Source organism: Solanum lycopersicum, chromosome 3 (assembly GCF_036512215.1).
Source record: "Solanum lycopersicum chromosome 3, SLM_r2.1".
Lineage (NCBI taxonomy): Eukaryota > Viridiplantae > Streptophyta > Magnoliopsida > Solanales > Solanaceae > Solanum > Solanum lycopersicum.
In genome coordinates this window covers 49,446,336-49,472,674 of record NC_090802.1, presented here as the reverse complement: position 1 = coordinate 49,472,674, position 26,339 = coordinate 49,446,336, and the positions used below count along the sequence as shown (strand labels likewise).

At 32.3% G+C, this 26,339-nt stretch overlaps 1 protein-coding gene across 4 annotated transcripts; it reads left to right on the top strand.

The window, feature by feature from the left end:
• Positions 1 to 10,147: 10,147 nt before the first annotated feature.
• Positions 10,148 to 17,562, top strand: LOC101265711 (uncharacterized). 4 transcript variants are annotated; one of them, XM_010319737.4, is made up of 9 exons: positions 10,148 to 10,587; positions 11,173 to 11,304; positions 11,414 to 11,537; positions 12,047 to 12,486; positions 12,677 to 12,753; positions 12,865 to 13,000; positions 13,181 to 13,384; positions 15,794 to 15,872; positions 15,967 to 16,274. In XM_010319737.4, the coding sequence occupies exons 1-8, from the start codon at positions 10,213 to 10,215 to the stop codon at positions 15,851 to 15,853; spliced, it is 1,548 nt and encodes a 515-aa protein (XP_010318039.1). In that variant the 5' UTR covers positions 10,148 to 10,212; the 3' UTR covers positions 15,854 to 15,872; positions 15,967 to 16,274. The 4 variants fall into 4 exon arrangements, with proteins under 4 accessions (XP_010318039.1, XP_025885703.1, XP_010318040.1 ...); XM_026029918.2 differs by lacking the exon at positions 15,967 to 16,274 and adding an exon at positions 17,332 to 17,562 and having other exon boundaries at positions 10,169 to 10,587; XM_010319738.4 differs by lacking the exon at positions 15,967 to 16,274 and adding an exon at positions 16,349 to 16,553 and having other exon boundaries at positions 10,169 to 10,587.
• Positions 17,563 to 26,339: the final 8,777 nt, after the last annotated feature.

The window sequence follows — 26,339 nt, the reverse complement described above, 5'->3', positions numbered from 1 at the left end:
ATTTCAATAGTGGTTGCAACATTAAATGAGTAACATACCGAATGACTTTTAAGTCACGTGTCTCGCACGACATACTATGTGTGCTTCACATACTATGTGTGCTTACACGACTATTAAGACGCTTTATCTGAATTTTATTTATTTTGATTAAAATATGTCATCCTATCGCTCAATCCCTGAAGCTTTCCCCTCTTTTTTTACGGAAGTCATCTTTAAATATACTCCAGTTCATGGGTCAATCACTGTCGTCAAACCAAGAGAAGTACCTTAATATATCTATGTAGGTTTCGTAGCCAAAAGAGTCGTATTATAGGATAAAAAAATGTTCAAAAGATTACTCTTAGTAGAAATTTATCGATGAGGGAAAATTATTGGAGTGTGAAAAACATAATATTTTTTTCGTATTAAAAATCTAAGAAGATAAAAGCAAACTTTTTTAGAGGACTTAACTGATTCCACGTGAGAATGAATTTAGGAGATGAAAAAATTAAAATTAAATTCATGTGACAAGATTTAGGGAATAAAGACTTCATCGCAATTCATGTGACAAGAGATTGTTATATCTCAAGAGTTGTGCAAGCTCATGACTAGTGTTTCGTGCAGGAACACATGACTTAAAAGTCATTCAGTATGTTACGCATTTAATGTCGCAATTACTATTTAAATTCATCAACAATTAACTAAATTCACATAAATATCTAGGGAATGAGTATATAAAAATATTAGTTCACGTGAAAAGAGTCTGTGACATCTAGAAAGTCGTGCGGCAGACACAACATAGTAGTTATTCATTATCTTATAAATATCACAATCATTACTGAAATTCCTAAAGCACATCAATTATAGGATAAAAGAATTCCTAGATTTTTTTCACATGAATTTAGTTAACTACTCTATGAATTTCAATAGTGGTTGCAACGTTAAATGAGTAACATACCGAATGACTTTTAAGTCACGTGTGTCGCACGACATACTATGTGTGCTTGCACGACTATTAAGACGCTTCATCTGAATTTTGTTTATTTTGATTCAAGTATGTCATCCTATCGCTCAATCCGTGAAGCTTTCCCCTCTTTTTTACAGAAGTCATCTTTAAATATACTCTAGTTCATGCGTCAATCACTATCGTCAAACCAAGAGTAGTACCTTAATATATCTATGTAGATTTCGAAGCCAAAAGAGTCATATTATAGGATAAAAAAATGTTCAAAAGATTACTCTTAGTAGAAATTTATCGATGTAGGAAAATTTTTGGATTGCGAAGAACGTAATATTTTTTTCGTATTAAAAATGTAAGAAGATAATAGCAAACTTTTATAGAGGACTTAATTGAATTCACGTGAAAATTAATATGGGAAATGAGAATATTAAATTTACATTCACGTGATAAGATTAAGGGAATAGGAAGTTCATTGAAAAGAGTCTGTCACATCTAGAAAATTGTGCAAGTACACACAACTTCGTTGTTATTCATTATCTCAAGCATATCACAATCATTACTGAAATTCCTAAAGCACATCAATTATAGGATAAAAAAATTTCTAGATTTTTTTAACTTGAATTTAGTTAACTACTCTTTGAATTTCAATAGTGGTTGCAACATTAAATGAGTAACATACCGAATGACTTTTAACTCACGTGTGTCGCACGACATACTAGTCATGTGTGCTTGCACGACTATTAAGACGCTTCATCTGAATTTTATTTATTTGGATTGAAATATGTCATCCTATCGCTCAATCCCTGAAGCTTTCCCCTTTTTTTTTTACGGAAGTCATCTTTAAATATACTCCAGTTCATGGGTCAATCACTATCGTCAAACCAAGAGTAGTACCTTAATATATCTATGTAGATTTCGAAGCCGAAAGAGTCATATTATAGGATAAAAAAAGTTCAAAAGATTACTCTTAGTAGAAGTTTATCGATGTGGGAAAATTATTGGAGTGCCAAAAAATATAATTTTTTTTGCAATAAATAATCTAAGAAGATAATAGTAAACATTTATAAATGACTTCACTGAATTCACGTGAGAAAGAATTTAGTAGATGAAAAAATTAAAATTAAATTCACGTGATAAGATTTAGGAAATAAATACTTTATCGAAATTTATGTGACAAGAGATTGTTATATCTTAAGAGTTGTGCAAGCTCATGACAAGTATTTCGTGCAGGAACACATGACTTAAAAGTCATTCAGTATGTTACGCATTTAATGTCGCAATCACTATTTAAATTCATCAAGACTTTCACTAAATTCACATAAATATCTAGGGAATGAGCATATAAAAAAATTAGTTCACGTGAAAAGAGTCTGTGACATCTAGAAAGTCGTGCGGGCACACACAACTTAGTAGTTATTCATTATCTCACAAATATCACAATCATTATTGAAATTCCTAAAGCACATCAAAAATTGAATTCATGTTAAAAGAGAATAACACATCAAATAAACATGTAGGCTCAGGTGTCTAGTGTGTTGTACAAACAAACAAGAGATAAAAATTGTTAATTACCTAACGCCTTGAATGCACAATCATTATTTAAATTTCTAAATCACATAACTAATTTCACATAAAAAAGAATCCAAGAAACATGAAATTTTTTTATATCTCGAGAATCGTGCACGCCCACATGACTAATGTGTCGTGGGACACACGTGGCTTAACTAAGCTCATTCTCTAAAAAATATGAGAATTTAGTATGTGGTTTAGTAATTTTTATAGCGATTGCACATTAAAGATGTGATGTAGTTAATCATTACAAACTCATGTGTGTAGGCAGAACACACTAGACATGTAAGCTTGCACTTTTGGTTTTTAAGTTATACTTTTTTTCCGTGATTTCAAATTTTTATGTGTCCATTCCCTAGATTTTCACCTGTATTATGAATTTAAATATTGATTACAATGTTAAAGTGAGAGGTACTAATTGATTGTGAATTTGATTTTTTAGGTACTTGTTCACTAGATTTTTTTCACGCGAATTTAATTAATGTTGTTCATCTTGTATTCCAAACATACTTAGAACAAAACTTTGAACATCTTTGTAAGACAACAAAGTTTAAGAATATTTTACAATTAGAAAATTAAAACTACTAGCGAAATTAGAATCAGAAACCGATAAAAAATATAAGAAATATTTTCCTTAAAGAAGAATTGTTGTTAATATGTGTCTAAAGAATCTTACTGATTCCAACAAACTTTGAAGAAACACGAAGTTACTAAGTTTAATGAACCTGTGAAGAACAAGAATAGAAGAACTAAAATTAATTCACAAATCAAAAATTTGTAAAACACGTACCAGAATTTGGAAAATTTTTAATAGGAAAAAGATCAAGTCCACTGAACTCACAGTGTCCTCTTAAGGAAGTTATTCCCCTCTATTATCCGAGGTTTGACTTGGAATATGACCTCTCAGGGTAAAATGATCTTAATCTCCAGAGTATAGTTACCAAAAACTCCGGTGTCAGTGAACCACTCAACGGCAGTAAACTACACTTATAATACTAGATTTAGTAGTTGAAGAAGAAGTCCATGAATTCTATATTAAATGAGAGGAAATCCCTCAATTTATAGAAAACAAAGGGTAGTGCGAAAAGTTTCTTATTGTGCCTTACCGGAAAGGTCACAAACCTTTGGAAAAGTCACAATCTTTAAGAAAGGTCGTCACCTTTCATAAAAGTCACGAATTTCCATAAAAGTCACAACTTTTCATAAAAGTCGCAACAAGAGATAAAAATTGTTAAGTACCTAACGCCTTTAATGCACAATCATTATTTAAATTTTTAAATCACATAACTAATTTCACGTGAAAAAGAATCCAAGAAACATGAAAAAAATTTGTTATGTCTCGAGAATCGTGCACGCCCACATGACTAATGTGTCGTGCGGCACACGTGGCTTAACTAAGCTCATTCCCTATAAAACATGAGAATTTAGTTATGTGGTTTAGTATTTTTTATGGCGATTGCACATTAAAGATGTGATGTAGTTAATCATTACAAACTCATGTGTGTCTGCAGAACACACTAGAGATGTAAGCTTGCACTTTTGGTTGATAAGTTATACTTTTTTCCCGTGATTTCAAATTTTTATGTGTCCATTCCCTAGATTTTTCACATGTATTATGAATTTAAATATTGATTACAATGTTAAAGTGTGAGGTACTAATTGATTGTGAATTTTATTTTTTAGGTACTTGTTCCCTTTTTCACGCGAATTTAATTATGTGCTCTATGAATTTCAATAATGGTTGCAACATTAAAAGAGAAACATAAAGAATGATTATTAAGTCATGTGCATTGCATGACATACTAGTCATGTGCGTTTGCACGACTATTAAGACGTTTGCGCGACATACTAGTCATGTGCGCTTGCACGACTATTAAGACATTTCATTTGAATTCTATTTATTTTGATTGAAAGGCGTCGACCTATCACTCAATCTTAGAAGCTTTCCCCGAAACTTTCCCCTCTTCTCTACAGAACTCATCTTTAGATTATTTCAGTTCATGGGTCAATCACTATCGTCAAACCAAGAGCAGTACCTAAATATATTAATGTAGATTTGGAAGCCAAAAGAATCACATTTTAGGATAAATAATGTTCAAAGGATTACTCTTAATTGAAGTTTATCAACGTGGGAAAATTATTGGAGTACCAAAAAACTTAAAGTTTTTTTCCGCATAAAATATCTAAGTAGATAAAAGTAAACATTTATAGATAAATTAACTGAATTCACGTAAAAATGAATTTAGGAAATGAAAATATAAATATTAAATTCACGTGAAAAGATTTAGGAAATAGAGACTTCATCGAATGCACGTGACAAGAGATTGTTATATCTCAAGAGTTGTTAAGCTTACATGACTAGTGTGTCGTGCAGAGACACATGACTTAAAAGTCATTCACTATGTTACGCATTTAATGTCGCAACCACTATTTAAATTCATCAACCACTTAACTAAATTAACATAAAAAATCTTGGAAATGAGCATATAAAAATTTAATTCACGTCAAAAGAGTCTCTCACATCTAGAAAGTCGTGCAGGCACACACAACTTAGCAGTTATTCATCACCTCACGCATATCACAATCATTACTTAAATTCTAAAACACATCAAAAATTGAATTCACCTGAAAAGAGTGTAACACATCAAATAAACGTGCAGGCTCACGTTTCCAGTGTATTGTACGAACAAACCCGAGATAACGATTGTTAAGTACCTCATGCCTTTAATGCACAATCATTATTTAAATTTTAAAATCATATAACTAATTTCACGTGAAAAAGAATCTAAGGAACATGAAAAGAATTTGTTATATCTCTAGAATCATACACGCCCACTTGACTAATGTGTCGTGCGGCATCCGCGACTTCAATGAGCTCATTCGCTAAAAAATACGTGAATTTAGTTATGTGGTCTAGTAATTTTTATAGTGATTACACATTAAAGGTGTGAGGTAGTTAATCATTATTAACCTCTGTGTGTCTTGTATAACACACTAGACATGTAAGCCTCCACTTTTGGTTGATAAGTTTTACTTTTTCACGTGATTTCAATTTTTGATGTGTCCATTCCCTAGATTTTTCACGTTTGTTTAGTTTTGTGCTTTATGAATTTAAATATTGGTTACAATGTTAAATGTGTGAGGTACTAAATGACTGTAAAGTTGTCTGTGCCTTCACGACTTTCCTGGTGTAGCTCCCGTGAATTTTATTTTTTAAGTACATGTTCCATAGATATTTTTCACGTGAATTTAGTTAACTTCTCTATGAATTTCAATAATTTTTGCAACATTAAATGAGTATCATACAGAATGACTCTTAAGTCATGTGTGTCGTATGACATACTAGTCATGTGCACTTGCACGACTATTAAGAAGCTTCATTTGAATTCTATTTATTTTGATTGAAAGGTGTCGACCTATTGCTCAATCTAAGAAGTTTTTTCCGAAAGTTTCCCCTCTTCTCTACGGAAGTGATCATTTAATCTATTTCAGTTCATTGGTTAATCACTATCGTCAAACCAAGAGTAGTACCTTAATATATGTATGTAGATTTTTAAACCAAAAGAGTCACATTTTAGGATAAATATGTGTTCAAAAGATTACTCTTAATAGAAATTTATTGATGTGGGAAAATTATTGGAGTTCCAAAAAAGTTAATATTTTTTTTCGCATAAAATATCTAAGAAGATAAAAGTAAATATTTATAGAGGACTTAATTAAATTTACGTGAATGTGAATTTAAGAAATGAAAATATTAAAATTAAATTCATGTGACATGATTTAGGGAATAGAGACTTTATCGAAATTTACGTGACGAGAAATTGTTATATTTCAAGAGTTGTGCAAGCTCACATGGCTAGTGTGTCGTGCAGGAAAACATGACTTAAAAGTCATTCAATATGCTACACATTTAATGTCACAACCACTGTTTAAATTCATCAACTGTTTAACTAAATTTACATAAAAAATCCAGGGAATGAGCATATAAAAAAATTTAGTTAACGTTAAAAGAGTGTCACATCTAGAAAGTCGTGCAAGCACACACAACTTAGCAGTTATTCATTACCTCACACATATCACAAACATTATTGAAATTTCTAAAGCACATCAAAAATTGAATTCACGTGAAAAGAGTGTAACATATCAAATAAACGTGCAGGCTCACATGTCTAGTGTGTTGTAAAGACAAATACATGATTTTTTCATGTGAATTTAGTTATGTGATTTAATAATTTAAACGGTGATTGCACATTAAAGATGTGAGGTAGTTAACCCTTACTAACTAATGTGTGTTCACAGAACACACAAGACATGTAAGCTTGTACTTTTGTTTGATAAGTTATAATCTTTTCACGTAATTTTTATTTTTAATGTGTTCATTTCCTAGATTCTTTCACGTGTGTATGTACAACTATCCGGATTTGGCACTCTTTTCACGTGAATTTAATTTTTTAAGTTATGATTTCCTAAAATTTTTTCACGTGAATTTAGTTAAATTTTTTTTTTTATGAATTTCAATAATGGTTGCAACATAAAATGAGTAATAACATACTGAATGACTTTAAGTCACGTATGTCGTACGACATACTAGTCATCTGAATTTGCATGACTCTCGAGAGATAACAAATTATTTTCACGTTTCTTAGATTTTTTTCACGGGAAGTTAATTATGTGATTTATAAATTTGAATAGTAATTGTGTATTAAAACGTGAGATATTCAACAATTCAGGTGAAAATATATATGGAATGAACACATAAAAAATCAAATTCACATATAAAAAATGTGTCACATTTAGAACGTCGTGCAAATACACACAGTTTAACACTAATTCATTACCTCATGCATTTAATTTAACAATCAATAATTATATTCTAAAGCACATAACTATATAAGAGCTTTTTAGTTAACCTCTAAACACCTTGGGCCGAAGAGTGATTGTAAAATAAAAAAGAATGGTATGCTTTTAAATTCAATTTATTTTGATAGAAAGAAGTTAGGGTATCACCCTATCTAAACAACTTTCCCCTTTCCTATGTGACAGTAATTATTAAATTCATTTCAATTTTTTTCTCTGTTGCTCTCGCCAAACTAAGAGTAGAAGCTTAATATATAAGTGTATAGATTTCGAAGCCAATAGAGTTACACTTTAAAATAATAAAGTATATTTAAAATGATATTGTTTATAGAAGTTGATCAAAACGGAAAAATCATTTGAGTGTACAACTTAAAAAAACTTTTTTTCACATAAAATGTTTAAGAAAGTAAAAGTAAACATTTATAGAAAATTTAACTTAATTTACGTGAAAATAAATCTAGAAAATGAGCATATCAAAAATTAAATTTACGTGACAAGAGTTTATTATATCTCGAAAGTTGTACAAGCTCACTTGACTAGAGTGTGTGCAGGCACACATGACTTTTTCACGTAAATTTGATTTTTAAGGTTCTGACTTTCTAGATTTTTCACATGAATTTAGTTAAATGTTTCACGAATTTCAATAATGGTTGCAATGTAAAATGAATAACATACTGGATGATTCTTAAGTCATGCGTGTCACACGACATTCTAGTCATCTGAGTTTGCACGACGCTCGGGAGATAACAAATTTTTTTCACGTTCCTTAGAATTTTTCCATATGAAGTTAATTATGTGATTTATAAATTTGAATAGTGATTGTGTATCAACTTTAAATTTTTAAAGCACATAACTAAATTCACATGAAAATATCTAGAAAATGGATACATTAAAAATTGAATTCACGTGAAAAGAGTACAACTCATCAAACAAATGTGCAAACTCATGTGTCTAGTGTGTTTTACAAACACACACGGTTAAGAATTGTTAAGTACCTCACGTCTTTAATGCACAGTCACTATTTAAATTCCTAAAGCACACAACTAACTTCCTGTGAAAAAAGAATCTAAGAAACGTGAAAAAAATCAGTTATCTCTCAAGAGTCGAGCAAGCTCACGTAACTAGTATGTCATGCGACACACATGAGTTAAGAGTCATTCAATATGTTACACATTTGATGTTGCAATCACTATTTAAAATCATAAAGAACTTAACTAAATTTATGTGAAAAAAATCTAGCAAATAACCAAATCACTGTTTATATTCATAAAGTACTTAGTTGCGTTTTGGGCCAATGATATGAAAGAAAATAAGGGGTCATTTGGTACAAAAATTGAAAATATAAGGATTAGTAACATAGAGATTAGTAATGCAGAGATTAGTAATGCAAATTATTTTTTTGTCAAGTGTTCGGTTCTACTTTTCACTTAATTTTGTGTTTGATTTAAAACACTAAAAAAAAATTATTTCCTATTATACACTTGTATTATTATGAGTGTTTATTTCATGAAATCGAGTCAATGTAGATAACCATCAATGGGACAATTTTTTTAAAGAATTTTCTATTCCATTTAATTAGTTAAGTAACTACTTATATGTATAGAATTGTTATTAATTTTAAGGTGTAGTGTACCACTAAAAAAATCATTGATGGCACGGTGTAATGTTATTGGTCAAATATATATTTTAAATTTAACATAAATTTAAGACTACTTAAATTATTCAATACCTAGAGCTTGTTTTTTTAAAAAAATAGTTCAAGTGGGTAATCAACAAACTATCTTGAATAAAAAAAATCAAAAATTAGTGAAATCATTAAATTACACAAAAAGATTTGAAGAATTTAAGCAGAACATTTATAACCATCTTAATATAAATAAAAAGGAAATTAAATTACAAAAGAAATTTAAGAAAATAAATTAAGGATTAGTTTAGTCATTTAGAGGTTTTATCCAAGGTTTAACCACATATGATGAATAAGTAATCTATGTACTAAATTAAGTGAAGCAACCAAATAATGTATTAAATGGACTAAATTTTAATCTATAGATTATTCTATCTAATACAACCTACCAAACAGGTCCTAAGTGTTTTATATTTATGTTTATATAGTCTAAACTCTAATATATGTCTGTTTCCGTCTTAATATGTCTTAGGTTCAAACTATCTATATATAAAGAAAATCATATAAGAGTGACATCCCAAAATGGGTCATGAAATGTTTAAAACAAATATAATGAAGATTCTAATACGAATTTGGAACATCGAATGAAAAAATAAAAACGCTAATATATGAAATTATGAATATATTGAACGTAAATGCTATTTATTTCGATGTGATTGATTATTAAATTTCTAAATATTAATTCAAGGGAAAAGACTCAAACATGCTATTAAACTTTCAAAAAAGGCGCATATATGCCATCAGTTAAAAGTTTGATTTTATTATGTCTTTACAGTTAAAGAAAATATTTATTCATGTTATTATTTTTTAACAATAGAAATCATTTTTGACAGGTGGCCAATTATAATCCGGCCACGTTATTAATTTTTTAAATAAATAATTAATTCAATTGTTTTTCAAAATTATAATTTTTTAAAATTAAAATATTGATAACGTGACCGAATTATAATTGATCACGTGTCAAAAATGGTTTTGCAAAACCATTATTAAAAAATAATGACATAAATAAATCTTTTCTTTAACGATAATAACATAAATAATTCAAATATTTAACTAATAATATAAATAATTTTTTTTTTAAAAGTTGGATGCATATTTGAATCTTTTTCCTTTATTCAATTAAGATAATATAGTAAACTCAAAGGATCACTTCTCCGAACCCATGGAGTCCATTCACCTGGTCTCATCCCCTGACTCACCCGAGTTCAACCATCTGACTCGGGCATTGACTCATTCATCAGTCATCGGACTCGACGCCGAATGGAAGCCAATTCGAACCCATCAGTCTACTTTCCCCACCGTCTCGCTTCTCCAAATCGCTTGTCAGCTCCCCGGCGACGACGACGACGACTCGTCGGTGGAATCGCCCGTCTTCTTAATTGACCTAGCGTCGATCCCTTTACAATCAATTTACCAGCTTATCAGGGATGCATTTGTCTCGCCGAATATACTGAAATTGGGATTCAGATTCAAACAGGATTTAGTGTATTTATCTTCTACTTTCTGCGCTCATGACTGTGAACCTGGTTTTGATAGGGTTAGTTTTGTTTTTTGTCTTCTGAAGAAATGATTATTCGAGTTACTTCACAATTGTCGAAGCTTTTATTTTATATACCATATTGCTTTCAAATATGACTTCAAATTGCAAAATGATATGTTAATGGTGGTGCTTTGAAGTTTCATGATATTGATTAAGGAGCTTAACTTGCATAATTTTGGGTAGTGATATATAATGGTCAACACAACTTAAGCTAACTCTGGAAGAACTAAGTGGTAGCTCAATGACATACCCCTTAACCCCGCGCCCGGTATATGCGGTAGCTGCTTATGCTTGGTTGCTTAAAGAATGTCAACAACTTCATCAAAATTTATCCCGATTTTGCTTTTTAATCACTGTCCTAGATTGTAAAAGAACTGTTGAAATATATGGATATGTCATTGCTGCAATTAGTATTTGTAGTTTACTAAAGTACTTGGGACTATTTTTGCTCTTGAAGCAATCTTGGTTCAACCACACATTCTATATGCTGCACACTCTTATGTTTCGTTACCTTTTTATAGGACTGATTTTTGTTTTGTCTGGTTAATGCTTGTCATATACTAGCTAATAATTGGTGACTAGGTGGAACCCTTTTTAGATATAACAAGCATATACATCAACCTGCAACCCAAACAACCAGGGAGAAGATTATCAAAGCAAACAAAGAGCTTGGCAACAATTTGCCAGGAGGTTTTGGGGATTCCTTTATCAAAGGTGTGCAGTCTTGATATTTGACATTTTATTTCTCAGAAATATAAATATGAATTTATTACAAATTTTTGAAATACTACATTTGTTTTACTTTGTTGCATCTCGAGTACAGGAACTCCAATGCAGTGATTGGTCACAGCGTCCACTGACAGAAGAGCAAATGCAATACGCAGCAGTTGATGCTTATTGTTTGATTCATATCCTTGAAGTCTTCAAGAGTAAGGCGGTGACAGAAGGTTGGTGAAGTACCTTTTTCATCTTCTTCCAGTGCATGCCTACGTGTTGCAACCTCCATGAAGCAGCTCTGATACACCAGTAACGTACTTCCTTGATTGGAAAGATAGTTCTGTCTAGAAAGTTAGGTGTCTTGAGCATGTTCTCTAGGTTTCTGTTGGAGTATATCTCCTTTTGAACAACAAAAGTGAGTTTGCTTCTGTGTGTGTTGGGGTAATACAGTATGCTCTTCTGAAAGAAGCTTTGGTATGTCAAGTGTTTGCAGCAGTGCAGTGATAGGAGAGAGATTAGTCCATATTTGGCCCTGACTTTGTACCCCAGATGTCCAATTATGTTTTGATTTCTAGATTTCAGATCTGCGATGCCCCAGAACAAACAGTAAACGAAAAGGCGAGCTATGTCCCATCAGTCATCAGGAGCTATAGATCATCATAGGCAAAAAAACTCCCTTTTTACTGCATTATGTCTATCTTGTTTGTCCTATTTACATTTGGTAACCGGTCCATTTCAGGGAATTCTGTCGAAAGTACAACGGGTCTCCAGTTGTATCATCTGGATCTTGGTTTGAAACAGATATTTGACACACAACAAAACTCTAACAAAATGTGTGGTATCAAATTTGGTGAAGCTTTAGAGATGGTCCAAGCTATCCCGCCTGATTTTTGTAAAACCGTCCCCATATCAGATGAAGAGGTTACTGCACTGCCACCAGATCAAGCTAATCGGATGGATTACGTGCTTTCACAAATTGTCAGGAAGTATGGTGATAAAATTTTGTTAAGTGAATCTGATAGAAAACCAAAAATTTCGAGAAAGAAGGCAAAGAAATCATCTGGTAGAGTAGCAAACACACGCAGTCCAACAGAAGGTGGTGAAGAATGGCAAGGTCCACCACCCTGGGATGCAACCTCCGGTGGGGATGGGTGTCCTAAGTTTCTATGTGATGTGATGGTGAGATACCATATTTTAGTTACAAATATTGCTTTTCTGTAAAACTGATACACCTAGGCTTCTTGAATGCTCTCTCTTGCGTTAAGGTGGAGATTTCTCCTCTTTCTCTTTCTTTGGGAGTCGAAAGTATGACATATTTTTCTTCTTTTTGTGGTTGTTATGGAGGTTGTGACTTGTGGTAATCTTTCAGGTTGAAGGATTGGCAAAACATTTAAGATGTGTTGGCATTGATGCTGCTGTTCCTTATTCAAAGAAGCCTGAATCGAGGTTTTGAATGATTTTTGATTCTTCATTTACTTGATTCTAAGTGGAAACTCAATAAACATCCGTTTTCTGTAGATGGTGTTGTGATAACTTTTCTGACTTTTTCTTCTTCAGGGATTTAATTGAACAAGCCTGTAAAGAGAAGAGAGTACTCTTAACGCGAGATGCCAAACTCTTGAGACATGATTATCTTTTAAAAAATCAGATATACCGGGTGAAGAGTCTTCTAAAGAACGATCAATTGGTTGAGGTAAAATGAATGCTTCAAATTGTAGAGCATGGAGTTAGACATGAAAATGTTTTGAATGAATGAATAAAATGTGAGAGGAAAGGGGGATGGGGGGCAGGAGTGCAAGTGAACAGTATTATAAAATTTTCTGACAATTTGTCAACCATCTGTTCATGGCAATATTACCTTGCATACCTACAGGTAATAGAAACTTTTCAACTGGAAATTTCTGAGGACCAGTTGATGTCAAGGTGCACAAAATGCAACGGTAAGTTCATCCAAAAACCTCTGACGACAGAAGAAGCTGTTGAAGCAGCTAAGGGATTTCAGGTGATTCCAAACTGCTTGTTTAACAAGAATTTGGAATTTTGGCAATGCATGGATTGCAAGCAACTTTACTGGGAGGTAGACTCTCAGTTGCTATTTACTCCATCAGATTTTGTTGGATTGTGTATGTTCCAGATATAATTTTCCTCTGCCTCCCTACTATAAAAAAAAAGTAGAGATATATACAAATGGAATTGAACTTGTAGTGCCTTTGGGTCACGACTTGCATGTTGAGGAATTTTCATGTCTTATATTCCGTCAACCATGTTTACATAATGAAAGCTGTTCTTATGTGAAGTTTCTTAGCTGTGCAAAGTTCTGGGTCTGTTGGTTCTTTTTGTTTGTAGTGGAAAAAGATATATGCACCCTACAATCTGTTCTTTTTCAGTGGAGGTGTCACAGCTATAAAGTTGGCACTGTGGTGAATTGGATTCTGTCTGATCTTTGGACTAAATGGAGCATGTCTCCAATGGGACGGATGTCTGGTCGAGATATAGGAATAAAAACTCATAGATCCCACGTTTGGATCCTAGCTCGTAATAAGTGGGTGTCCATTTGGTGAGCCTTGGTGGGTATGGTTATAGGCACCTACATTTGTGAGTTCTAACAGGCTGCTTGATGGATTGACTGAGTGCGCATATACTAGGCTACTAGCTGTCCCTATCACCACCCTTGTCAGAATTTTACGAAGATAAAAGGAAATTACTAAATATCATTAATGTTACATGTAAGGCCTTATTTAGATAGGTTTTATTAAGTTACCATTGTATCTCATTACTTGTTAAATTAGAATTTGGGCCCTAACTGCAACCTCAAAAGCTAGCTCAAAGGGAGGTGGATTGTCAAAGCCTTACAAGTAGACCATCGATCTATTAACCATCAATGTGAGGCTTTTTTCATTCTTCAACCCCCACCTCACACCCAGGGTTGGACATTTGGAGTGTGGACAATTTAATTTGGGAACCCAACATTGGGTGAGGTGGGTCCTGCTTTGATATTATGTTAAATTAGGTTTCACATGTAACTCACACCCCAAAAGCTAGCTCAAAGGTATGAAGATTTCCAAGCCTTGTAAAGATATCACCCATCTTATTATAATCATCGATGTGGGGACCATTTCATTGTTGTGAGAAGATGACATAGTATGGGATCTGATATTAATCATCGATGTGGGACCATTTCATTGTTGTGAGAAGATGACATAGTATGGGATCTGATATTGGCGTGTGGACTCTGGTTATAAGCCCAATATTAGCTTCAAGTTTATTACCATATCACATTATCACTATGATGTTAATATAGTATATACCAGAACAGCAGAGTCCCGAACTTAGCCTGAGAAAGACCATCTGCTACTATGACATTGCCATTGCCATTTTCCTTTTTCCTATGTCCTCATCTTAGTTATGGTGGTGCTCATTTGGATTTCTGCATCTACTTGTGCCAACAATATTAAAAGCTTCTATATTTCTTCTCCAGTTCGTGTTCTTTTTTATGTGGTGAAAACAGGTGATATTTTCATGGAAAAAAGAGACATTGAGAACTACTTTCAGAAACAATAGAACTATAAAAGATGCTTTTGCTGGGCTCCTAACATCATTAGCAGCCAAAACATCAGTGTAGCTTTGATGCTTTTCAACAGCACCTCTAGGCTAAAAAAGCCCTCAACAGTGGCTCCCCCTTCTCCCCCACCCCTCCCAGAAGATATAGAAAAGGAAGACAAAAAGGTATTATCAACCTGCAGCCCCCTCCTAGGCTCCTACAATACTCAAGCCAAGTCCCTCACATCTCCACCTGAGGTCTATGGGACCTTGCTCCAGCTTCCACACTTCATATCCTCTATCAGCACTGCATCTTCTTTTATACAGTGTTTCTCATTCCCCTGAACACGCAATCTCCTGCTATAAGCTGAATAGCACCTTCCAAGTTCCAAGACACGCGGGGTTTGATCTATTGCAGTGATTACTGCTACCTTAGATGGTAGTTTATGTGGGACTGTTGTGAAATAACTGGTCCATGGTAAACAGAACAGTAGATTCAGAATGGAATGAATAGCCTTTACTTTTGGCCTAAGCTTTGGTTTAGTCTCAAGGATGCGGCACTTGATGTGTGAGTTAGGTGTATGTCCCAAGTTCAAATCCTACGGCGGACAAAGCCCCTAGTATTTATGTTTGGAACAAAAATAGAGGAGCAGACCAATACTCCCTAGAGTTATGAACCTGGTGCCAAAATTAGAACCAGAAGCCCACGAGGGATTTCGCCGATGCCTCCCCTTCCTTCCCCTCCCTCAAAAGGTTCTTATGCTAATAAAGATACGTGTCTAATTTGAGAAACTAAGAGAATGTTATCACTCCCCTAGAGTTTTAAATTACATGTTCACATTAGATCACTCGCATTGACTCAACTTTATAGATGTACATCTAAACAATTGCATCAATAAAGAGTATATTAGTCTCCAAGCCTGATTGCCCTGTTTCACTGTTACAGGGAACTCAATACCGCAATGCTGTGCAAAAGTTTGTCGATGTCTGCAAGCTGAAGGAATGAAATGGCCGTCATAATCCTGGTAAAACCATCAAGAAAACCCCCTATTCAGCACTTGGCTTGTTGTAACTCTTTAATTTATTCGTCATCAGTACATGCCATATTGCTTCCTGTAGGTTTATAGTGCGTTTGAATTGCGTCCTTTTCTATGCATGAAGGCATCAAGAAAATGATTTCCACATGGCCGGTTTGTCTTATTCTTTCTTATGAAGTTAAAGGAATGGAAAATAAAATGGCTACAAAATCTGTTGCCCCCACCAAAAAAAGCAGCAGTATTGTGCTTAATGACCGTAATGTACGGACTTAAATAACTCTATTAAGAATACTCAAGTGGAGAACTTAAATTACTTTGTTTGATATTTTGATTGAGTGAAAGGCACAATGCTCATAAATAATTGGATAGATAAGATTTAAGTATCCTTTAGATATGGGTTTTATTTGCTACATCGTCAAAGCACTATAAACATAAAAGTGACTGATGGGATATTTTTATTATAGTAACGAGATAGATGGAAAGCACTATCAACAGCAATGGAAGAAAGTGGGAAACTTCAAGTAACCAACTTGTTTGTTGATTAATTAATAAATAAACGTAGTTCAATTCAACCCACTTATTACATTGTTCTTTTAATTTAATTAAAATATGAACACAGAGTGAGGACAAGACTTTCTTGATTTGCAATTTGGTAGTTGTTGGTTTTTAGTTCTTTTCCATGATGTGCTAGTCAACTTAATTTACTCTTAAATATTTCATAATATTGAACTGAAAGCATGCTATTATTTACTTTAGGTGCTCGTATAAGATGATTAGATTTGTTAGTGTGGACTAAGAAGCTCCATTACATCCACTTTCTAATGTAAAAATGGATGGAAAGTTAATAGTAATAACATAAAGAATCTTACAAAGTTTTCAATTTTTCAACTACTCGAACTCTATGCTAAGGATACATATTAAGATATTATTTAACTGATAATTTGAATTGAAAAAAGTACCATTGATTTATTGGTATGGGATTATTGGATTACCAGTTTTTAAACGGTTTTGTTAAAAAGTATAATAGATTATCAATTTGATATTAATTTTATAATTTGGGCTACTCTCTATGTGATTATATTACAAGTATTATTTTACTCATTATATAGGGTGGGCGTTTCTTTTTTGGTTTGGTTTAATCAAATTTCGGTTCGATTTTTCGGTATTCGGTTTTAAAAAAGTGTGTCACCATAGTTTATATCAAACTAGATCGGTGCGGTTCGATTTTGTTCAGTTTGTAAATCGATTTTTTGGTGTGAATAAAATAAAGAGGGAATATGATAAAGTGTTAAGAGTTTTATCATGTATTTAATAAAAATAAAGAGGGCATGAATGATTTCTTTAGCAAAGATGCCACAGGATTTGTTTCTGTTTTTTAGCATAGATGGCTCCCATTTTGCTAAAGCTTAAATGTTTTTTCCTATATCGGAATGCTGAATGAATAAAGAAGAGAGCAGGCAGCCTAACAAGCACGATGTCACAATGAACTTTCGATCAACCAAAATATAAGGACTCACAATGTACAATTGTACATAAACAACAATAGTTCAACAATTTATTTACATTATATTTGTTGTCAATTAAAAATTTAAATGAGTCATGTAAATATTTTGAATCAAAATTTAAAAGTGTATAACTATTATTAATTAAGCAATATTTTTAAATTTAATAAATAAAATTTTAATTCTTCAATGCACTATAAAATCGGAACCCTTTATTGAACTCCGAATTGATGTTTCGAAAAAAGAAAATCAACATCGAAGCCATACTTATGCCCACCCCTGTTATTATATGACAGTTATCTTAATATTTTACCATTACTATAACAACACAAATTAGCCTCTCTATCTCTTTATTGTGATACTTTTTCTTTTCTCTACGCCAATTAGTATTACCTCCCTCCCTCTCAATTTTAGATTTAAGTTGCTGATAAAAACAAATAATTTAATATTGTTTTCTCAATTTATTTTCTGAGTCTTTAGAAGAAATTCGAACAATAATATCTTAATAAGTGATCAATATACAAATTTGTGCTGTACTTATGAACATTGAGGGATCATTAAAACCAAAAAGTTGAATAATCGAGAAGTAATTTTTTGTGTCTCATTTTAAGTGACATATTTTAACTTATCACGAAGTTTAAAATTTTTTAAAACTTGTGATTTAAAATTAATAATAAAAATTTATATGACTATAAATTATTTTATTAAAAATAAAAATAAATATTTTATAATTAAATTATTATTTAATATAGAAATATACCATTCCTAAAAGAAAATATAAATCAAAGAGAAAGTAAATATATATATATATATATATATATATATTATTGAGTTCATCATCATTATAATATAAATACATTAAATAGATTTTTTGACTAGTAAAAAGTGACAAGATGAGACAAAGAAGGCTCCTGTGACGTGGGATGCACCATGAGTATCATTATGATGATGGATGGTTTCGAACCGACATCGTTTTGGCGGCCTACCGTCATATCAGCACCGCCTTCCCGGATTCCTCCTCTGATACAATTACAACATACAACTTTATTTTCGGCTCTCGAGAATCTAAATATTCTTTCCCACCTTTTCTTTTTTTTTCATTCTGTTTAGTGCTCGCATTTTTCTGCTCTTGATGACAAGAGGAGTTAAAATTTAATTTTTTTTCAAAATTTATGTCTGATAAATTTTTTTATCAAAGCTATGGCATTAGCCATGACTTTAGCTTCTAGGTTTTTGATTTATGTTTATGCCGATTATTTTTTTATATATTAAAATAAAAATAATTTTAGCGATAATAAATATTAATATTAATAAAGAGTGTTAAAATTTTTATCGATTTTAGTTAAGTATTATTAGAATTAATATCGCTAAAGGCTTTAGGAACATATACAAAGAGTAATAATCATTGTTAAAAATATATATTTAGCAATAATTAAGAATTTTAGTCAGTGTGATGGACTTATCTGTGTCTGCTCAAATTTCATTTCCCACTCAGATTTTCAGAAGAGAATAGTTTTAAGAAAACTCTCTCCGGCCCATCACGTCTTTGTCTTACACTATTTGTTCTCTTTTACAAAACTTTTGATTCTTTTTACCAATTACATTATTTAAAAAATAAATTATGATGGAAAAAAAATATCTAAATTTTAAAATTAACAAAAAATATGAAAACATTTTATTTAATGAATAAATCATTATATTAGAGAGTAAAAGTAAATATCGAAGCGTGAAATACTGGAGTTAATTCTAATTTTGATGATAAGTTTTTTCAAGATAAAAAAACCAAAAAGTAAAAAAATAATTTTTTATAGTTGTGAACTGAATCTGCTCAAGTTGTAAATTTGTAGCATAATATATAAAGTGGACAAATTATAGGAACTTTTGCTTTGATTAATTTGTTGTCTGAATGGCAAGCAGTGTAACCCCATATTCATAGCTTAACTCTTCATATGAGTTTGATTTGTCTTCTTCTTGTCCACTCACCAAACTATATATATATATACTATTTTTCTGCTAAAAAAATAAATATTTTTCGTTCATTTTTATTTGTTTTATTGTATTTTTTAAAAGTTAATTTGATTAATTTTTAAAGTTAAATTAGACTTTATTAATTTGATGTTTTGAATAAAAGTTAACATATTAAAAAACTATACGAAAAATACTATAAATTATAATTTTTCATATATCAATATGTTAAGAAATATATCATAAAATATTAGTCAAAATTCTTATAATTTTACTCTAAAAGAAAAATTTATAACGAGTAAAAATAAACGAAAATAATATATAGTGGAACTAGAATAGGAATGTTGTAGTCGATGATTTCATATTTCACAACTAATTTTGTAGTGGATAATATTTTAATTGAATTGCCATGAAAAATAAATAAATAATATTACTGTTATCTCACACTCAATAAAAAAAATAAAAAAGCTTTTTACTATTTTATAAGATTTTTTGCTACTATGCATTTTTCCAAATTCCAATAAGTTTGTTTAATGAAAAAATGAGTGGAAAAAAATCTACTTTAACAACATAAATTTTTTCATTAATTCATAATGGGAGTAGTGTTCACACTTTTCTTATTGAATAATGTAGCAAACAGTTAATAATTTGGCTTTACTGCTTAAAATTAATATTTATAATAAGATTTGACAAGTTTTCAACTTTTTCACGCACAGTCTCAATGACAGTTAACAGTAGTATTTTTTTTGGACTTGTGTTTAATTTCTGACTTTCTTCTGCACAATTTCTAAGTTACTGGTGGACGGTGATATTGTCCATGCAAGGTCAAAACGTAGTTCAAAATATTTTTTAATTTGTCGTTCGGACGTTCGATACTTATATTAAAATCTAAATTCAGCGAGGATGATTTCACATAAAAAAAAATAAAAACTTAACTCGATCAAGACTTCTTAATTAAAAATAAAAGAGCACTCTATTTAGTTATCACTCTATCACAATCCTTATTGATAATACAGTCGTGAATACTTATAGCGTGTTTAACAATTGCTAAGATTTTGACAACTATACCAATAAAATTAATTCCTCCATTTTTATTTATGTGATATATTTTTTCGTCCAAGAATATTATAAGTGCTTATTTGAGGAAGCATGTTTTATTCTACTTTTTATAGCCTGTCCAAACTCCAAACACATACAATATGTTCAAGTAGTTACTATAACTTTGAATTGGACTTGAATTGTACTTCCCTCATGCAATCCAAAATTGAAAAATGCTGATTAGATGTACTCGCTATTGAAAAATGCTGATTAGAAGTACTCCTTTAGTTTCGATTTATACGATATTAATTAATTTTTTTAAAAAAGATTTTGGAATATGTTATTCAAAAATAATAATTAGATCGTTATATGGTTATCACTAACTTTATTAAGAGTAAATTCAGAAATTTTAAAAAATAATTAGTTGAATTATAAATAAGTAACATTATTTTTATAAAAGGTGTATTAAAAGAAATTACTACAATGCTAGTAGTCATAGTAGCACATTTAGTCAATCTAATAACTATATTTTTTTGGAAGACGATATTATTAGTAAAGAGTGTTGATTATTTTACGGATATTAATTAATTATATTGAATTTAATGTTATTATAGATTTTACAGACATTTAAAAAAAAATATTAATTGCTAAAATATATATTTAATGACAATTAAATTATTATTATTAACTAATTATTTCTAACAATTATTTTCAAACTTCAAGTTGCCTGATTTTCAATTTCAAATATGCTTTAATATCTACTTCAAATTTATTGATTAATGGGTCTTAATTATGTACGTAATAACATAAAGTTTTTTTTTCTTCAAAATATGATGTAATTATCTTTTTGATTCATAAAGTTAGCCGTGTCGAATTTAACTAACTAAAGAGGAGAATAGAAGTCAGTGATTGAATAATATTAATGGTGGTACCATATATTGACAATTTGACATACAATATATTTGATGCGCCGCATACTCTGAAATGGGGCAAAAAAAGAACATATAATAGTCAACTACATTTCATATTTTATATACTGTCATAATTCGCTAGGTTATTTTTGTCGTTGGTGTGGTTGTTTAATTATTATTTTATTGTTGTTATTATTTTTATTTAGACAGTTGAATTATAGTATATTTTGATAGTGGACTTGAAAGTATTCTATAGTGTTAACTTTCCCATTTTCAGTTAATTCAGTTAGTTTGTTAGCATGTTCACGTGGTTAGTTAGGATTGCATTCTGTTAGTTAGTGTGTGTGTATGTGTATATGTGTGGAAAGTGTGAGTGGAAGTTAGAGGTTGTTACTGCATTTCTGTGTATATATACACCATTTGCAGCATCTGTATTGAATGAGTTTTATAAGAACACCATTCCTTCTTCTTCAATTCTGCTTCTTCTTCAATTCGACTTGTTCTTAGAAGCATCAATGAAGCAATTTCAAGCTTCCAGATAGAGTTTTTTCATGGTATCAGAGCAGCAATAGATAGTAATCGTATAAGCTGCAAAGAAGACAACAATGGTTGTAGGAAGAATCGATCCAAATGATCCTCTTTACATAGGACCATCAGATGCTTCAAGTGTAGTTTTGATTCCAATCAAACTCACAGGGCCTGAAAACTATGGAGTGTGGAGTAGATCGATGAAGATTGCTTTGACAGGAAAGAGGAAAATTGGATTTGTTACAGGAGCTTGTAGCAGGGCTTTGTATAGAGATGAGTTACATGAGCAATGGGAGACATGTAATGCAATCGTATTATCATGGTTGATGAATTCAATTAGTGAAGATCTGTTAAATGGAATAGTGTATGCTACTAGTGCTTATACAGTTTGGCAAGACTTGAAGGAGAGGTTTGACAAAGGCAATCGAATGAGGATCTACCAATTGCACAGAGAAATCAACTCACTCTCACAAGGTACTGAATCTGTTTCATCATATTACACCAAACTAAAAAACTTGTGGGGGGAATATGATGCACTTGTACCATCTCCTAGTTGTGCTTGCCCAAAGTCCAAAGAGTATGCTGATCATCTGTACCAGCTCAGATTGATTCAGTTTCTCAGTGGTTTGAATGAATCGTATGAACAGGCTAAGAGACAGATTCTGCTTAAAGGTGTTACTCCTACAATTAATCAAGCTTACGCTATGATTATAGAAGATGAACTACAACAACAAACTGCTTGTGTGTCCATTTCTAATAAAGTTTCTGATGTAGTTGCTATGAGTGTTAATAAAGGAAACAATTATAATCAAGGAAATCAGAACAATAAGGGAAGGAGATGTGAACATTGTCAATACACAGGGCACACTAAAGAGAATTGTTACAGATTAATTGGCTATCCAGCAGAATGGAAACACAGAAAAAGGTCTGGATTTAACTCAAGGTCAGGCCAAATGAATTCTTCATATGGAGGAAATGGTCATAACTATGTTGGAGAGGCCAACAATGTAAGCAAAGAGAACTCTGGAGAAGCTTCTACTAGTCATCATGAAGTAAACAATGCTTTTGTGGCTAGAGGACATGCATTTACTGATGGAGAATACAAGCCAATAATGGATATGTTGGGAAAGGATAAAAAGGAAGTGAAACAGGTCAACATGACAGGTATGGCAAATTGTTTTTCAACTAATATTGCCTCTCATTGTTGGATAATAGACTCTGGTGCTTCTCATCATATCACAGCAAATGAGCATTTACTAAAAAATAGTAAGTGTATGGCTGGTTCTCATCAAGACAAGGTGAGCTTACCTACAGGTGACAAGGCTTCTATAACACACATAGGAGACACACATTTGTTTAACAATGAAGTAATCAAAGATGTGTTGTGTGTACCTGAATTCAAGTTCAATCTATTGTCTGTGTCACAGTTAACTAGGGAGCTGTCTTGTTTTGTCACCTTTTACCCTGAGTTCTGTATAGTTCAGGATCTTTATAGTGGCAGGGTGAAGGGGATTGGTAAGGAAGAAGGGAGCTTATACATATTCAGAAATGATTCTAGCATGAAGGACAGATGTGAAGCTCAAAATCCTCAAAGAATGGTTGCAGAAGTATCATTGCAAGACTGTGAGTTGTGGCATAGAAGGCTTGGACATCCATCAAACCAAGTACTACATGGTTTAAATCTGTTACATGATAAAAACACTGATTTGCTTACTAGTTGTTCAGTCTGTCCATTAGCTAAGCAAACTAGGAGTTCATTTCCTATCAGTGTTTCAAAAACCTCTAAGTGCTTTGAACTTGTACACATGGATCTTTGGGGACCATACAAGGTTCCCACATTTGATAAGAAATACTACTTTCTTACAGTTGTTGATGATTACAGCAGATATACTTGGATACATTTGTTACAGCTCAAGTCTGAAACTATAGTAGCTATAAGGAATTTCTTTACTTTGATAAAGAATCAATTTGGATGTATCATCAAGATAGTAAGGTCAGACAATGGAACAGAGTTCTTCAACTCTCAATGCAAAGAATTGTTTACAAGCCTGGGCATTATACATCAAAGTAGCTGTCCTCACACACCACAACAAAATGGTGTAGTGGAGAGGAAGCATAGACACATATTGAATGTAGCAAGAGCCATCAGATTTCAGTCTTGTATGCCACTTAGATTCTGGGGAATTTGTGTTCAAGCAGCTGTATATTTGATTAAAAGATTACCATCATTCAATCTCCATAACAAAAGTCCTTATGAAATGATGTTCTCTAAGCCTCCTAATATCAGTAATTTAAGAGTTATGGGCTGTCTTGGTTATGCTTCTGCTATTCTTAGAATTGATAAGTTTTCAGAGAGGGCAAAACCTGTGATCATGATGGGATATTCAGAAACTCAAAAAGGTTATTTGTTAATGGATTTACAGACTAGAAGGTTTCTAGTCAATAGAGATGTGGTGTTTCAAGAACACATTTTTCCTTTTGCCACTTCAAAATTCTCACAAAAACCTGTCAAAGACTTGTTACATGATAGCTTTGAAGAAGAAACTGATTCTGAAGAGACAACTTCTGATGATTGTGTATTAGCAGGCACACAGGTTTCCACTAACTTGAATGATGTTCCTAGTGAAGTGTTGCATATTCAGAATGAAGAGATGGTAGTTTCAGAGTCCACTATTGATTCAACTTCAGCTAGAAAGTCATCTAGACACACTAAACCTCCTATTTGGATGAAGGATTATATGACTACTGCTATTGGACAGAATAATAAGTATTTTTTGGCAAATCATCTTAGTTATGATCATATGTCCTCAAAGTATCATAGCTATCTAGCCAATTTCTCAGATTCAGTAGAGCCTCATACATTTGGTCAAGCTAGTAAAGATCCAAGATGGATTGAGGCCATGAAGTTGGAAATTCAAGCCCTTGAAGATAACAAGACTTGGTTAGTGGTTGATTTACCTTTAGGTAAACATACTGTTGGTTCTAAATGGATTTACAAGATCAAATACAAGGCTGATGGAAACATAGAAAGATTTAAAGCTAGACTTGTAGCTAAGGGTTATAGTCAACAAGAAGGATTGGATTATCATGACACATTTTCACCAGTAGCAAAAATGGTGACTGTTAGATGTGTCATTGTAGTGGCTGTTTCAAAAGGGTGGTCTCTTTATCAAATGGATGTGTACAATGCCTTCTTACAAGGAGATTTGGATGAGGAGGTATATATGGAAATGCCTGATGGTTTCAGAACTCAAGGATCGACCAAAGTCTGTAAATTGCTCAAATCTTTGTATGGACTTAAGCAAGCATCTAGACAATGGAACATCAAATTGACAAACACATTGTTATCTGCAGGCTTCATCCAAAGCTCTTATGATTACTCATTGTTCACTTTGAAGAAGCCAGAGGGGATGGTTATTGTCCTAATCTATGTAGATGACTTACTCATTACTAGTGACAATGAGTGATTAATTAGAGAAGCAAAAGAAGCATTGCATCAGAAGTTTAAAATCAAAGATTTAGGACAACTCAAATATTTCTTAGGAATTGAGGTGCTGAGGTCCAAAACAGGTGTCATTTTGAATCAAAGGAAATACATATTGGAGCTGATTTCTGACACAGGATTGAGTGGTGCAAAGCCTGCAAATACACCTTTAGAATCTAATTTGAGGTTGACATCAATGGAGTTTGATCAAACTGCTGGATCACAAAAAGATGAGGTGCTAACAAATAATTCAGCTTATCAAAGATTAGTGGGGAAATTGACGTATGCTACTATCACAAGACCTGACATTAGTTATGCAGTGCAAACACTAAGTCAATTCATGCAACATCCAAAAAGATCTCATTGGGAAGCAGCTATTAGGGTGGTGAGATATATAAAAGGAACAGTTGGTCAGGGCATATGGCTAAAGGCTCAATCAGCCACAACATTAACATGTTGGTGTGATTCAGACTGAGCTGCATGTCCTAACACTAGGAGGTCAATAACAGGCTACATAGTAAAGTTTGGAGATTCTTTAGTATCCTGGAAGTCCAAGAAACAGCAGACAGTGTCTAGAAGTTCAGCTGAAGCTGAATACAGAAGCATGGCTTCAGCAGTGGCAGAAGTAACATGGTTGATAGGCTTATTCAATGAGCTCAATGTGTTAATACAAAGGCCAATAAAAGTATGGAGTGATAGCAAATCTTCTATTCAATTAGCTGCGAATCCTGTGTTTCATGAAAGAACCAAGCACATCGAGATAGATTGCCATTTTATTAGAGATAAAGTTAAGACTGGGTTGATTCAAACAGAGTATGTACACACACACCAACAAGTTGTTGATCTGTTAACCAAAGGATTGAGTCAAGCTCAACATGTTCATCTGTTAGGCAAGCTAGGTGTGCTCAACATCTTGCACCCCTCAGCTGAGGGGGAGTGTTAACTTTCCCATTTTCAGTTAATTCAGTTAGTTTGTTAGCATGTTCACGTGGTTAGTTAGGATTGCATTCTGTTAGTTAGTGTGTGT

What these genes read in the sequence shown, in the direction of transcription:
- LOC101265711 (XM_026029918.2), top strand. Translation starts at nt 10,213, where the DNA reads ATGGAGTCCATTCACCTGGTCTCATCCCCTGACTCACCCGAGTTCAAC. An exon ending in TGGGGATTCCTTTATCAAAG is followed by an intron (nt 11,305 to 11,413) that starts GTGTGCAGTCTT and finishes TCTCGAGTACAG; the next exon opens with GAACTCCAATGCAGTGATTG. An exon ending in AGAACGATCAATTGGTTGAG is followed by an intron (nt 13,001 to 13,180) that starts GTAAAATGAATG and finishes GCATACCTACAG; the next exon opens with GTAATAGAAACTTTTCAACT.